We start from the raw sequence: 13600 nt of genomic DNA on the forward strand, positions 1-13600 counted from the left end.
TTACACAATGAAGGTTAATTGCAAGAACAAAAGAACTTTGAAATTTGACATCTGCTGCATTGTATAAACACTCACGAACCGCCAAGTATCTCTAGGTGGTTTTCCTTGTACATTTTCAAGTGCTTCAATGAGATGTAACCCCTGCACTAGCAGCTGGGCTGGAGACAGGTGCTGATCAGGCTGTCCCTCGGCTTATAATGACATGACAGCAGTCCTCTGGCTGCCTGAGGCCTGGTGGGCCCCGGCTGCCTGAGGTTTTCCTGCACAGGTACAGGACTCTCCTCAGCCATTGCGGCTGCTGGAGCTGGGCTCACTGGTGAAGGAGCTGAGGAGCCGGTGTCCACACTCAGAGTGCCCTGAGGGCAGCTCCCAGCTGTGGAGGTCAGCCTCTCCTCCTCTCGTTCAAGGCTCACTTGAACCTCCCTGCTCACCAGAGAAGGACGAGGAGCTGGAGAAAACTTCAGGCTCTGCCTCCTTTTCTCACCTTGCCATTGCTCTGTCAAGTTCGTGGCCAAGGCGATGGTGTGCAGGCCTGCGTACATTTGTGGGTTCTGGCTCTCCATGAGAGTCGCCAGCCTCTCAATCGAGGAAGCCATGCCTGAGGCATGGCAGCACTCATGACATGGATAGACTTCTCCATCATCAGCGCATGGCCTCTGGCACCTCCACCTGATGTTGCCTTATCTCTTTCTGCAATTCCAGCATGCCCTGTACTATCGACACCAGAGGCTCATCATCAGCCTGGGGCTCAGCATGAACCTGGCCACTCACAGTCCTCTGGCTGTCAGAGGCCTCAGCTGTCTCGGCCTCAGCCAACTCCTCGGGCACGTGTGTGGTTTTCTCAGCAGCTTGTGACCCTGATTCTACAGCCAACTGGAAACCCACTAAAGTGAAAGTATCTGCACTGGTGGAAGGTGCAGGAGAGTTGTGGGACAGTGCTTCCTCTGACGGCCGGTCCTCCTCAGAGGTTGATGGCTGTCCTCCTACTGAGTCTCCTGCAGACACCGACCTGCGTGAGAGAACACAAACATGTGTGGGTTAGACTGTGGCCATCTCGTCATGCCATTCATATTGTTGTGGGTCTTCAGAAGTGAACTGTATGTCGATGGAAGACAATCCTCACTCTTGCGCAGAGACTCTAGTTTCTCCATCACATATAGAGCGGCCGCCCTGGGTCCCTGCTAATTGTAGTGCCTCATCCTCTGCTGTGGAGAGAGGCCAACGATCTGGATGCCTCCACCAGTCTGGGCTGTCTCCTCCTGTTATGGGCCCCTCTTGTCCTGAAAGTGGAAAGAGGGAGGTAGTCATATTTAACAGAGAGATCAACATGACAGTTCTGCTGCTGTCAGCCCTTCATCCCCAACTGGGGTATCCAATATAGCTCATCCTCCCATCTACTCTCAGGGGAGTTAATGGGGTGAGTTGCGAAAGAAGGTGGCCTGTAGCTGAGATGCAGCCATGCATGTCAGGATGAGGTGATGGCTAACCCCCTCTGCGACTGCTGCTGTAGTGCCTCCCTCCCCATGTCCCACTTCCTCCTGCGTAGCCACTTGCAAACCCTAAAAAGGAGAGAGTTATGGAGCAGTCACCACAGCAGAATGAAGGAGGTTGTTGACCTTGTTTCAGCACTGGACCCATGACCAGGGGATACCCCCAAGGCTGCTAACCTCCTCGGCTATCTCCATCCAGGCTTGCTTGGTCAGGCAGGAGGACCTCTGCCCATCACTGAGGAAGAGGACCTCCCTCTTCCCTTGCAGCCTGAAGGAGAATCTCAAGGGAGGCATCACTAAATCATGCGGTCACCCTTTTTCTTGCCTTTGCCATCCTGCAGGATCCGTCTTGGGGGGTGGCGGGGGGGTGGGTCCAGGAGTTGCTCCAACACCAGTTCCAATAGTGAACAGCAAGCAGCAAATCAGTCCAAGGCAGCAATGCAAGCAGGGCTGGCAGGGCTTTAAATATGGCGCCAGAAGCTGCCTCATTCAACGCTGTATTTGGCATCTCGCAACCCACCCCAACCGTGTGATTATCTGGGCCCTGTGCCTCCATTGTGTAAAAGGGCCACCCATCCGTGACTAGCGGGATCAGCGCACATTTCCGGGTCTGCCACTGGGATGCACAATGGGCTCAATAAAGTCAGCCCAAGGACTGCAGAGAGGTCAAGGAGGGAGAACGTGTGCCTAATATTTGACCGTGGAGGGAGTATGTATTGGTTGCTTCAGTAAGTGTGGAAAGAGAGGGGCAGAGAATATAAAGGGAGAAGATTATTGGGATAAGCAAGATGAAATAACTATTAGAATCAACTGTTCTTTTCTTGCTGATATTAACATATCATGTTAACACAGGGAGACAGTGGCATAGTGCCACTGAACTAGTAATCCAGTGGGCCAGGCTAATGCCTTGGGACATGGGTTTAAATTTCACCATGGCAGCTGGTGGAATTTAAATTTAATTAATAAATTCAATTAATTAATAAAAATCTGGAATTGAAAGCTAGTCTCAGTAATGGTGCCATGAAACTATCGATTGTCATAAAAACCCATCTGGTTCACTAATGCCGTTTAGAAATCTGCTGTCCTTACCTGGTCTGGCCCACATGTGACTCCAGACCCACAGCAATGTGGTTGACTCTTAACTGCCCTCTGAAATGGCCTAGCAAGCCACTCAGTTGTCAAGGGCAATTTGAGCCCCACATCCTGTGGAAGAATATAAAACATAAAACTAATCTTTGAGAATCAATTGTGGTGGGACAGCTTGCCCCCGGGTTAAAATTAGTTCACAAAGGGTAAATTAATGTGATTTTTCTGTTGTGATATAAACGCTCCAATGTAAGCACAAATGTGAAGAAAGATAAATTGCTAGTGAATATCTAGCTATTGTACTCCTTGACCTATTATCATTGGTGATGTAATGTTTCAGCTTGCAGCACAATCTAGTTCAGGTTAATTCCAATAGATAAACAGTACTTTTCCATTTAATTTGACCCCTTAAATCTTCTTTGGGATTAGGTAACCAGATACTGTTTCTGTGATTTAATGGATCAGCTAACCTGCATTAATCTCCAGTTAAGTAAAACAGGCACCTAATCATAATTGAGTTTTGTAAATGAGCCCACGATATGTACCAAAACCTAACGCTTCACAAATAGCAAAACTTGTTGGGTTAGAATCATGCTGAGATATATATTAGTAATAAATGTTTTGAACAGTTTGTACGAAATTCCTCTTGTCCACTAATTTAATAATGTTACAATCCTTTGTCAAAATATCAGGCAATGGAATTTCAAACAATGCATTAAAGTGTCTAATCGACTCCAAAAGCAGCAAAAAAGATTCAAATAGCAGGTCATTTCAATATTTATTGAAAAATAGCTATTTCAATGAACACTAATGCATTCTACACATACTGAGGGAGAAATCTTTTCACGTAGTGGTGCTATGCAGACTACGTTGATTCTCCAGAGGCAAGCAATGGCGCGGACCATTACCCGCGCAGTGTTGTCCATTGATATCATTGAAGAATGCCGCAGCACTGCCCCTGGGGAGTTGACTAATTGCCACTTCTAGTGCATTTCACCCCACACCCCCCAACCGTTTGCATTACAGGAAGCATGTAAAAGTTTATAAAAACAGTATAAAAAATTGAGAGATGAGAATACAGCCAAAATGTCATTAATCAAAAATGCGTATTGTATTTTCAAGTTTAAGCAAACACAGGATATATTTAGGACTAATATTTTAATTTAATAAGAAAAAGTAGCACGGATAACTGAAGATTTATTTTTTGACTCGGTCATATTCAATTCCTACTTGAGCATAGCAGTAGAAATATGCTAGAACTGCTATGGGTATCCATGGCCAACCTGCAAAACAAACATAACAATTAATATTAACTACAAGGAAAGACTCCTGAACTTAGACATTGCTCATATTTGTTTTAATATAAATTTTCTTCTGTATTTTTAATTAGATATTATATTGAATTCTGTCAGCGATCGTAGAGGAACATAGGAGCAGGGGCAGGCCATTCAGCCCATCGAGCCTGCCCCGCCATTCAATATGATCATGGCTGATCATCCACTTCAATGCCTTTTCCCCACACTATCCTCATATCCCTTTATGTCATTGGTATTTAGAAATATCAATCTCTGCTTTAAACATGCTCAAATACTGACCTTCCACAGCCCTCTGGGGTAGAGAATTCCAAAGATTCACAACCCTCTGAGTAAAGAAATTTCTCCTCATCTTTGTACTAAGTGGCTTCCCCCTTATTTTGAAATTATGTCCCCTGGTTCTGGACTCCCCAACCAGGTGAAACATCTTACCTGCATCTACCCTGTCTATCCCTTTAAGTATTTTGTAGGTTTCCATGACATCACCTCTCATTCTTCAAAACTCTAGAGAATACAGGCCCAGTATCCCCAATCTCTCTTCATAGGACAGTTCCACCATCCCGGGAACACGTCTGGTGAACCTTCGTTGCACTCCTTCTATGGCAATAATATCCTTCCGAAGGTAAGGGGACCAAAACTGCACATAGTACTCCAGGTGCGGTCTAACCAAGGTTCTATATAACTGAAGCAAGACTACAGTATTCCTGTACTCAAATCCTCTTACGATAAAGGCTAACATACCATTAGCCTTCTTAATTGCTTGCTGCACCTTCATGTTAGCTTTCAGTGACTTATTGACAAGGCCTCCCAGGTCCCTTTGTACATCTCCACTTTCTAATCTCTTACCATTTAAGAAATACTCTGCACATCTATTCCTCCTACCAAAGTGGATAACCTCACATTTGTACACATTATATTCCATCTGCCACGTTCTTGCCCACTCACTAAGTGTGTACAAATCCCCTTAAAACTGCTTTGCATCTTCCTCACCTAATTTTGTGTCATCTGCAGACTTGGAAATACTACATTTGGTCCCCACATCCAAATCATTGATATATATTGTGAACAGCTGGGGCCCAAGCACTGATCCCTGCGATATCCCACTAGTCACAGCCTGCCAACACGAGTATGACCCATTTATTCCTACTCTCTGTTTTCTGCCTGTTGCCAATCCATAATCCATGCCAGTATATCACCTCCTATCCCACTTGCTTTAATTTTGCTAACCAACCTCCTGTGGGGACTTTATCAAAAGCCTTCTGAAAATCCAAGTATACCACGTCCACTGACTCCCCTTTATCAATTCTGTTCGTAACATTCTCAAAAAACTTTGACTTTGGTAGCAATTTTGTCTCTGAATTGGAGAGTCATGGGCTCAAGTTCCACTCCAAACGCCTGATCACATAATCTAGTCTGACGCTCCAGTGCAATACTGATGGGAGTGCTGCACTGTCAGAGATGCTGTTTTTCAGATGAGACCATCTCCACTCAGGTGGATGTAAAAGATGTCATGGCATTATTTCAAATGGGAGCATAGGGACATTACAAAAGGCATTTTCGTTTTGGAGAGGAAAGCCCTAAGCATGAACAATGATATTTTCAGATTGTGATGCATATAGAGACACGGGGCTAGATTTTGAGCTGGAGGTGGGGCTCCTGGAGACTGGCCGAAAAGGCAGGGGGAGCCCTGCCTCTGTCTTTTCGTGCCCTCCCGGAGCGATCATTCGGTCTTTTTAAACCAAAGTTTCAGCAGCCGGGATCCTGGCTCCTTTAAAGACGGGGATCCCGCCTCCCACCTCCAAGAGCTGCCGGCCAATCAGAGGGCAGTGGCCTCTGCCAGTATTGCAAGACCTCAGACTCAGGCCCAGCGCTGGAACCCAGACCAGAGATAGGTGAGGCGGGTCACCGGGGCCGGTTCGAAGGCCCCGGCAAGGGGCTTGGGTGGTGGTCGTGTAGTCCAGGGGGAGGGGGGGGGTTCCGGGGGGGAAGTTGTTCTCGGTGGGGTCCTCTGAGGGCCACAAATTGTCCATGAAGCTGAGACTCCCCACACCCAAGCCCGCAGGGAGGACACCTTGTATTGCAAGGCACTCCCGCCGCCAGTATGATCTCAGCAATGGCGGGAAGAGGCCCTGGACCTTAATTGGCCATTAATGGGTCACTTAAGGGCCTCAATTGGCCTCTGGACAGGAAGGCTATCGTTGTCCTATCCCACCCCTGAGAGAATTGCTTGGTGATGGTCCCTCTGCCCCGCCGCTCCCCTGCCACCCATTGCAATTCCTCATGCCCCCCTGCCTCTGACCTCACCTCAGGGGAGCCCGTAACATCCAGCCCAAGAATGTGCAACATAATTTTCTATAACCTATCATAAGTTTAAGTGATGATGGTCAGTTGGAGTCTGTAGTTGAAACTACAACATGTAAGAGTAAAGGACTGTCTGGATTTATGTGCTATGCAAGCTGGTGAAAGGGGTGTGTTGTGGCAAATGGAGTGTGCAGTGGGCATCTGTCCAAGTTTTCTCATAGTAAAATAAAATAGAAACTGTTGGAAATACACAATTACAGAAAGATGTCAGCCCCTTATTTTTACCTTTGCTGCATCAAATCAATATTCTCAACTGCAAAATCATTTTTGACCATTATGTCTTTTCTTAACTGCCATTGACATTCATTTCTTTAATTGAAGGCCATATGTCAGCACAAGTCTTATGTTCAAGTATAAGATGAGACATTTTAATCACACTGTCGATAGTGGCTCACCTGATGTTTACACTGGGGATGTTTCACATATACTCCCTCTCAGTGGCTGTTGAGAGTACATTAGGGATTGAATTCACTATTTGTTACATGTGAAACAAGACATGCAGTACCTGGAACCTGTTACTGGGACAATGTGGAAGGGATTATATATGATTATGTCATGGCCTGCAGTGATATTTAAGCAGCATCACAAGTGAGGTTACAGGTAATTCAAAAGCAAAGGAAAATCATATAATGGTCAACTTTAGGAGTGGAGATATTTTTTCTATCTTACACTGCTGTTAGAGGCATATGCTATTTATATCACAGCTTTAAAACATGAGCCTAAAAATGATCAGGAGTAAAATCTGAGTTAGGAAACTTTTCTATGACAACATACTCCTGTTGGCTTACTCACAATATTGTTGTGGACTAGGTTGTACAGCACAGTAAACTGTGGTGATATATATAAATGCATTTTATGTCTAAAATAGTTGCTTTTGATATTTACTGGCTCATGCTATTTAAAGCTACTTATAAACTGCAAGAGCAAAGGAATGGTGAAAACAAATGCTTGTATTCTGTGCTTATTATCTGCAATCTCAACTACATCCTCACCTCTACCTTTAATGCCCTAGTCCCCATTAAAATCATGACTCTGTCTCTCACCCTGGCCATTCCTCTGGTATGGCCTTCATCTCTGCTCTCTTAAGTCCAAGGGATGCAGACTTAAACAGATATGGTGGAGAATGGGTTTAGCCATTCACTGCAGATTTGGCTGGACCACATAAAGCAATATCGGGTCCTGCTCTTGTCTGTGGAAACTGCTCACTATTCCAGGATCATGCTGAAATGCAAAGGTAACACCTGGTTTCTTTTCTCTACTGCAAGCTGTCTTCTTAAACCCCTCTCCACTCTCTCCTCCACCCTCACCTCCAACGACAATATGAGGAGTTCATGGACTTGTCACCAAGATTGAGACCATCTGATAAGCTGTCTCTGCCACTTCCCTCCCTTTTCCTAGCCCACCGGGCTGAACCTCCTCTGAGGCCTCTCCCTGCTCTAGACCTGAACTTGTATTTTACTCTAGTTTCTCTCCATTCTCCCCTCGTGCCCTCTCTGAGCTCATCTTGTTCGTGAGACCCACCTCCTACTCGCTCAACCCCATTCCCACTAAATTACTGACCACCTGACTTCTCTTCCTGGCTCCCATCTTAGTTGACATTGATAATGGTTCTCTCTCCTCAGGTTCTGAGCCTCTCTCCTTCAAATTTGCATCATTACCTCTGTCCTCAAAAGAACCAACTCCTCACCCCTCCATCCTTGCAACCTACCATCCCATCTCCAACCTCCCTTTCCTCTCCAAAGTCCTTGAATGTGTTGTCATCTCCCAAATCCAAGTCTATCTTTCCCAGAACTCCATGTTTGAATCCCTCCAATCAGGTTTCTGCCCTTGCCACGGTACCAAAATGGCTCTTCGCAAAGTTACAAATGACATCCAAAGTGACTGTGACATAGACAAACTCTCCCTCCTCATTCTTCTCGACCTGTCTGCATCCTTTGACACAGTTGATCACATTATCTTCCTCCAACATCTCTCCACTATCGTGCAGCTGTGTAGGTCTGCACTTGCCTGGTTCCTGCACAGTCACCTCTGGTGTCCCCCAAGGATTTATTCTTGGACCCCTTCTATTTCTCATCGACATGCTGCCCCTTGGCATTTTCATCCAAAAACGCATCAGTTTCCAAATGTACACTGACAACATTCAGCTCTACCTCACCACCACCTCTCTCTACCCCTGCACTGTATCTAAATCATCAGACAACTTATCCGACATCCAGTACTGGATGGGCAGAAATTTCCTCCAATTAAATACTGGGAAGACTGAAGCCATTGTCTTCGGTTCCCATCACAAACTCCGCTCACTCACCACTGAATCCGTTACTTTCCCTGGCAATTGCCTGAGGCTGAGCAGACTGTTAGCAAACCTCGCTGTCATATTTGACCCAGTGATGAGCTTTGCATCATATATCTATGCTGTCACAAAGGCCGCCTATTTCCACGCTACCTGTCTTTGCCCCACCTCAGCTCTTCTGCTGCTAAAACCCTAATTCTTGCCTTTGTTAACTCCAGACGTGACTATTCTAATGCACTCCTGGCTGGCCTCCCATATTCTACCCTCTGTAAACTTGAGGTTATCCAAAACTTTGCTGTCCATGTCCTAACTCGCACTAAATCATGTTCACCCATCACCCCTGTGCTCGCTGACCTACATTGGCTCCTGGTTAAACAACACCTCGATTTTAAAATTCTCATCCTTGTTTTCAAATTCCTCCCTATCTCTGTAATCTTGTCCATCCCTATAACCCACTGAGATATCTGTGCTCCACTAATTCTGGCCTCTTGAGTGTCCCCCATTTTAATGGCTCCACCATTGGTGGCTGTACTTTCAGCTGCCTAGACCCTAAGTTCTGGCATTCCCTCCCTAAACCTCTCTGCCTCTCTACCCTGCTTTCTTCCTTTAAGACACTCCTTAAGTCCGACCTCTTTGACTCAGCTTTTGGTCATCTGCCCTAATATCTTCTTATGTGGCTCAGTGTCATATTTTGTTTTATAATGCCTCTGTGAAGTGCCTTCGGACATTTAATTATTTTGAAAGCAATACAGAAATACATCTGGCAGCATCTGTGGAAAGAGAAGCAGAGTTAACGTTTCGGGTCAGTGACCCTTCTTCGGAACTGTCAGTTCCGAAGAAGGGTCACTGACCCGAAACGTTAACTCTGCTTCTCTTTCCACAGATGCTGCCAGACCTGCTGAGTGAATCCAGCATTTCTTGTTTTTGTTTCAGATTTCCAGCATCCGCAGTATTTTGCTTTTATTTTATTACAGAAATACATCTTGTTGTTGTAACAGGACAACTTTCAAACATATGAATAATGACTTTTGAACTATCAGACAAGAACCACTGGTAGCCCTAACTAGAGAGGAAGTTCTTTTCACAAACAGCCTTGGTGAAAAAGAACCAATTACTGGCACAATGAAGATTGGTCAAAAGCATGACCTCTAATGTGATGAGAAAAAGGTTCACAGCAAAGTACTGTTACCAATCAAATGAAAGGTCACCCAACTCTTCGCATAGAGAGCAAAGAGAAGACGAGCTCCACTGACTCCTGTTAATTCTTTTACTTGAATTACAGAAAAGCAGACAGAACAGAATTATAACTTTTCAGCTTTACAAAACAAGTATATGATTTATAATTGCTATTTTTTTTTAAAGTCAATCGACATAAATTTGTATTATCCTGTGATATTGAACAATTGCCAATAACTGTTTAATGCTGCACTATAAAACAAGTAATCACCATTTTTAATTACAACAAAGGAAACTGTATTTGTTCATAATATTCTTTCATATCAGAAAGGTGACTGAATGGCTGAATTGAAGTCAGCCATGATCGTATTGAATGGCGCAGCAGGCTCGATGGGCCATATGGTCTACTTCTACTCCTATTTCTTGTGTTCTTCTGATGTTCTAGTGACTCCAAAACAGCAAAAGCTGATTTTCAAGGGGACACTATTGTGGTTTGAAGGCCAAGGACAATCACTTAGAACACACCTGTACAACCAGACCATCACTGAAAACAGTGACAGTGTCAAAGAATAATAGTTGTGGGAAGAAATACTTCCTCAGAAACTTCCATAAAAGAATGTGGTCCACCTGGAAAGAGTACACCAGTCAATGTGGGCAGTCATTGATTACTATCATATTCACATTGCCAAGAAAACTAAGGTTCAGCTGATTGGGACTTGTATCAATGCACTGGCAAAATTACCATCTTACTTCATGGAATTCAGCGATGTTACCACTCACTTCTCTATAGGCCACTGCTAATCACGGTGTAGAGATTAGTGGGGCTGCTGGCTGCCATCCACAAAATAGCTCAAGAAATAACAAAATGAGGAAGAACAGGAGTCCTCCTCCTGGCTTCATCTATAAATCTCTGGGGCACTGCCGGCTCTTTCGAGGCCCTGCCCAGGATCGTCTATTTCCCCCTTTTCCTCTCCAGGCTCCGGCCATCAGCCAGCTCAGCATAGGAGCCAGTCGATTTCCAGCCATACCAGATCTGACTGGTTAAAATTGGCCCTCTAGTTCCTTGTACTACAATTTTGTACCTTTTTCCTGTTTTACATCAAAGCTAAAGTAGAGCCAGAGCCATTAACAAAGATTATATGACTCATTTGCAGTTGTGTACTGATTTGTTTGTATAATTTTCAGCATGTGTTCACTAGGTTTAATTTAATGCCAGCATTAATAACATACTACTTCTAAGCAAAATGCTGTAATGTTACTGCCAAGTGTTAGTATTATCCTTTGATTTGCTGCCCAAATATTATTACTATAATCTGACTGGTGAATAAAGGCTTCAGTGTTGAAAAAAATAACAAAATAAAACTAAACAATTCAGCAGATTGGACACTGGAATAGTTACTAAAAAATATCTATGAAATTTATCTCTGGATATTTTTATTTACTCCTGATTCTCCTGGGCCTACAAAAATTAAAAACTTTTGCTGGGCCTCCTTTTTCTCTTTAAAGATTGCTGGTTAGTTCGCTCAACACCCAGCAAAACTAGACGTGAGTGCAGCAAGTCTTCCCATTCAATGAAACAACAGCAGTCTTGCTTTAAAAGACACTTTGAAGAAAGTCAGGCTTGTTTCTCTGGAATGCAACCATCTTACATCAGTGACATGTACCTGGACTCAGAAGATGGGACATTAAGGATTTATGTAAAAGCACCCTGTGCATTGCCTTAGATAATTTCAGTCCTAGTTTGGTTGTCCACGACAAAGTGGGCAGGTGCAGCCCTGAATGCCCTTCAAGGTTTCTCTTATTTTCCATACCTCTGTTCAACCCTGGGCAATTCTGAGATCAAGAACTCATTGGGAGGAATTTTATGCTCTTCCCCGCAGCGGGTGTGGAGGTGGTGAGTGCATGTAATCAGATGGGATGTGGTGAGGAGGACCCCACCACCTTCCCGCCTCCGCCAAAATGGTCTGGAGTGGGAAGGCCTGTGAGTCTGCACTGAAAGTAGGTTAAGGTAACGATGAGCATGAAATAGGTGTCTGGCTTAAAAATGTATAGACTTCTAGCAAATAATTTTACTCTTGAGGAGCAGATATATAGCATATTAGTGTTTTGATTTATTGTACCACTAAATAGTAGGGTGCATTTTTGTGATCATGGTTAGCTGCACTGTCTGTTGATGCTATTGAGACCCTTAAGTGGGCAGTTAATACCCAATTAAGGGCCTCATCCCACCGGGTGGGCCTGTTGCCACGCAGGGAGAAGGACAAGAAAAACCATGTGGGTTGCTTGCCAGCTCTGGGGAGCAGGGGGTGGTTGGGGGGAGTCCCTGATTAAAAGGCACTTAGTGCCTGAACGAAGGACCCGGCATCAATAAGGGGGGGGCCCGCTGAGAGTCACCCTTGCCCTTGTTGACGACCCCCCCTACATGCCCACTCGCCCACAACCCCCACTCCGCGAGACCCTTCCTGCCCTGACCTATCTGTGGCCTGGGTCCAGCGCTGCTCCTGGACCTCGGGTGGGTGCTCCACCAGCAGCAGCCACCGCCTCCACGGTGGCGCTGCTCAGTTGAAGAGGTGCTGGCCTCTGATTGGCCAGCTGCTCTCAGTGGGCAGGACTTCCATCGCCAAGGTCCTTGATTTTAGGTGACTCACTCTCTAGCCTTCTTGAAGGGAAAGCCCTGGCAGATACCTAGAATCTTCTGGTGATAGCATCAACAGACAGTGCAGCTAACCATGATCACAAAATAGCACCCGACTAGTTAGTGGTACAATAAATCAAAACACTGATAAGCTATATATTTGCTCAAGGGTAAAATTATTTGCTAGAAGTCTATACATTTTTAAGCCAGACACCTATTTAATGCTCATTTAACTGACTATCAGTGCAGACACACCATTTGTACTATTATGCCATGTACCAATTTGACAACAATCCAGTTGTGGTCTAACAAAGAGAGAGCTTCAGTGGGAAAAGGTAATGACCTCATCTCATCAGGTTCAAAGCCTCAGACTGTCAGCTAAGCACAGCAAGGTCTTTCTGCAGGGCACTAAATGTAAGGTGCTGACAATATGTTCAACTTGAATTAAATCTGCAACAATGACAGCATTCTGAGAAAAGCATTGTACCCATTTCTGCATATACCTGTTTGGAACCATTTATTTAACTTAATACTTGGATCTGAAAGGCAAGTATTATGGAACTGTTACTAATGTCAAACATTCATACTGCTGGATGAGCTGCAGTCAGAAAATAAATTAATCTGTTCTAATTTGTACCATTCACACTTAACGTCATGTTAATGGAGATGATCAACCATGAGCAACAAAGATTCACAATCATTTTTCCCTTAATGATGAAGTTAATCCGTTTAAATTACATTTTTAGATGACAGTGACAAACTGCAATCAATACAGCCTCCACCAGAAGTACAATCATTAATCTGGGAAAATCAAACTATTTTAAAAGTGGATCATCTACTTTAACCCAATCTAGTTTCTCAAAAGTTCATTAATGATGTCTGTAAGGCAGAAGGTAAAAGGTGCAGATTTCAGATTTTTCGAAGTTTAGTCTACTACGAAAACTGTTAAATTGTTTGCACAAAAAAAAACAGATTTCGAAAGACCCAAACTACAAATAACAATGGTTTGCAAATCCTTACAGGCTATAAGAACATAAGAAATAGGAGCAGGATTAGGCCATCTATTTCATTCTCCATACATTTTGCATTAGTAGTCCAGTAGCTAAACACTCAAGTCCCTGCAACATGCTAATCTGAGGCTTAGCCTCATTGGTTGTTATTTAAGTGAAGATCTACCACAGTTCCCAGCAGCCTACCAGTGTGGATGCTGCTTATAGGGAAATAGACCCTTCAAGCCTGCTCCATCTTT

The 13600-nt window shown here is 44.4% G+C and overlaps 1 protein-coding gene across 3 annotated transcripts in view; it reads right to left on the bottom strand.

Moving 5' to 3' along the window:
* The window catches only part of hhat (hedgehog acyltransferase), a 301307-nt gene that overhangs the window by 8009 nt on the left and 279698 nt on the right, over positions 1-13600 (bottom strand). The window contains exon 12 of one of the 3 annotated variants that reach the window (XM_068045098.1): positions 3322-3859. The exons of the other annotated variants lie outside the window; for them this stretch is intronic. Within the exon in view, the coding sequence (XP_067901199.1) occupies positions 3774-3859 (86 nt within the window). The 3' untranslated portion in view covers positions 3322-3773. Of the gene's footprint in view, positions 1-3321; positions 3860-13600 lie in introns of those variants that run through there. 3 annotated transcript variants of the gene reach the window in all.

Source organism: Heterodontus francisci, chromosome 13, assembly GCF_036365525.1.
Source record: "Heterodontus francisci isolate sHetFra1 chromosome 13, sHetFra1.hap1, whole genome shotgun sequence".
NCBI classification, from domain to species: domain Eukaryota; kingdom Metazoa; phylum Chordata; class Chondrichthyes; order Heterodontiformes; family Heterodontidae; genus Heterodontus; species Heterodontus francisci.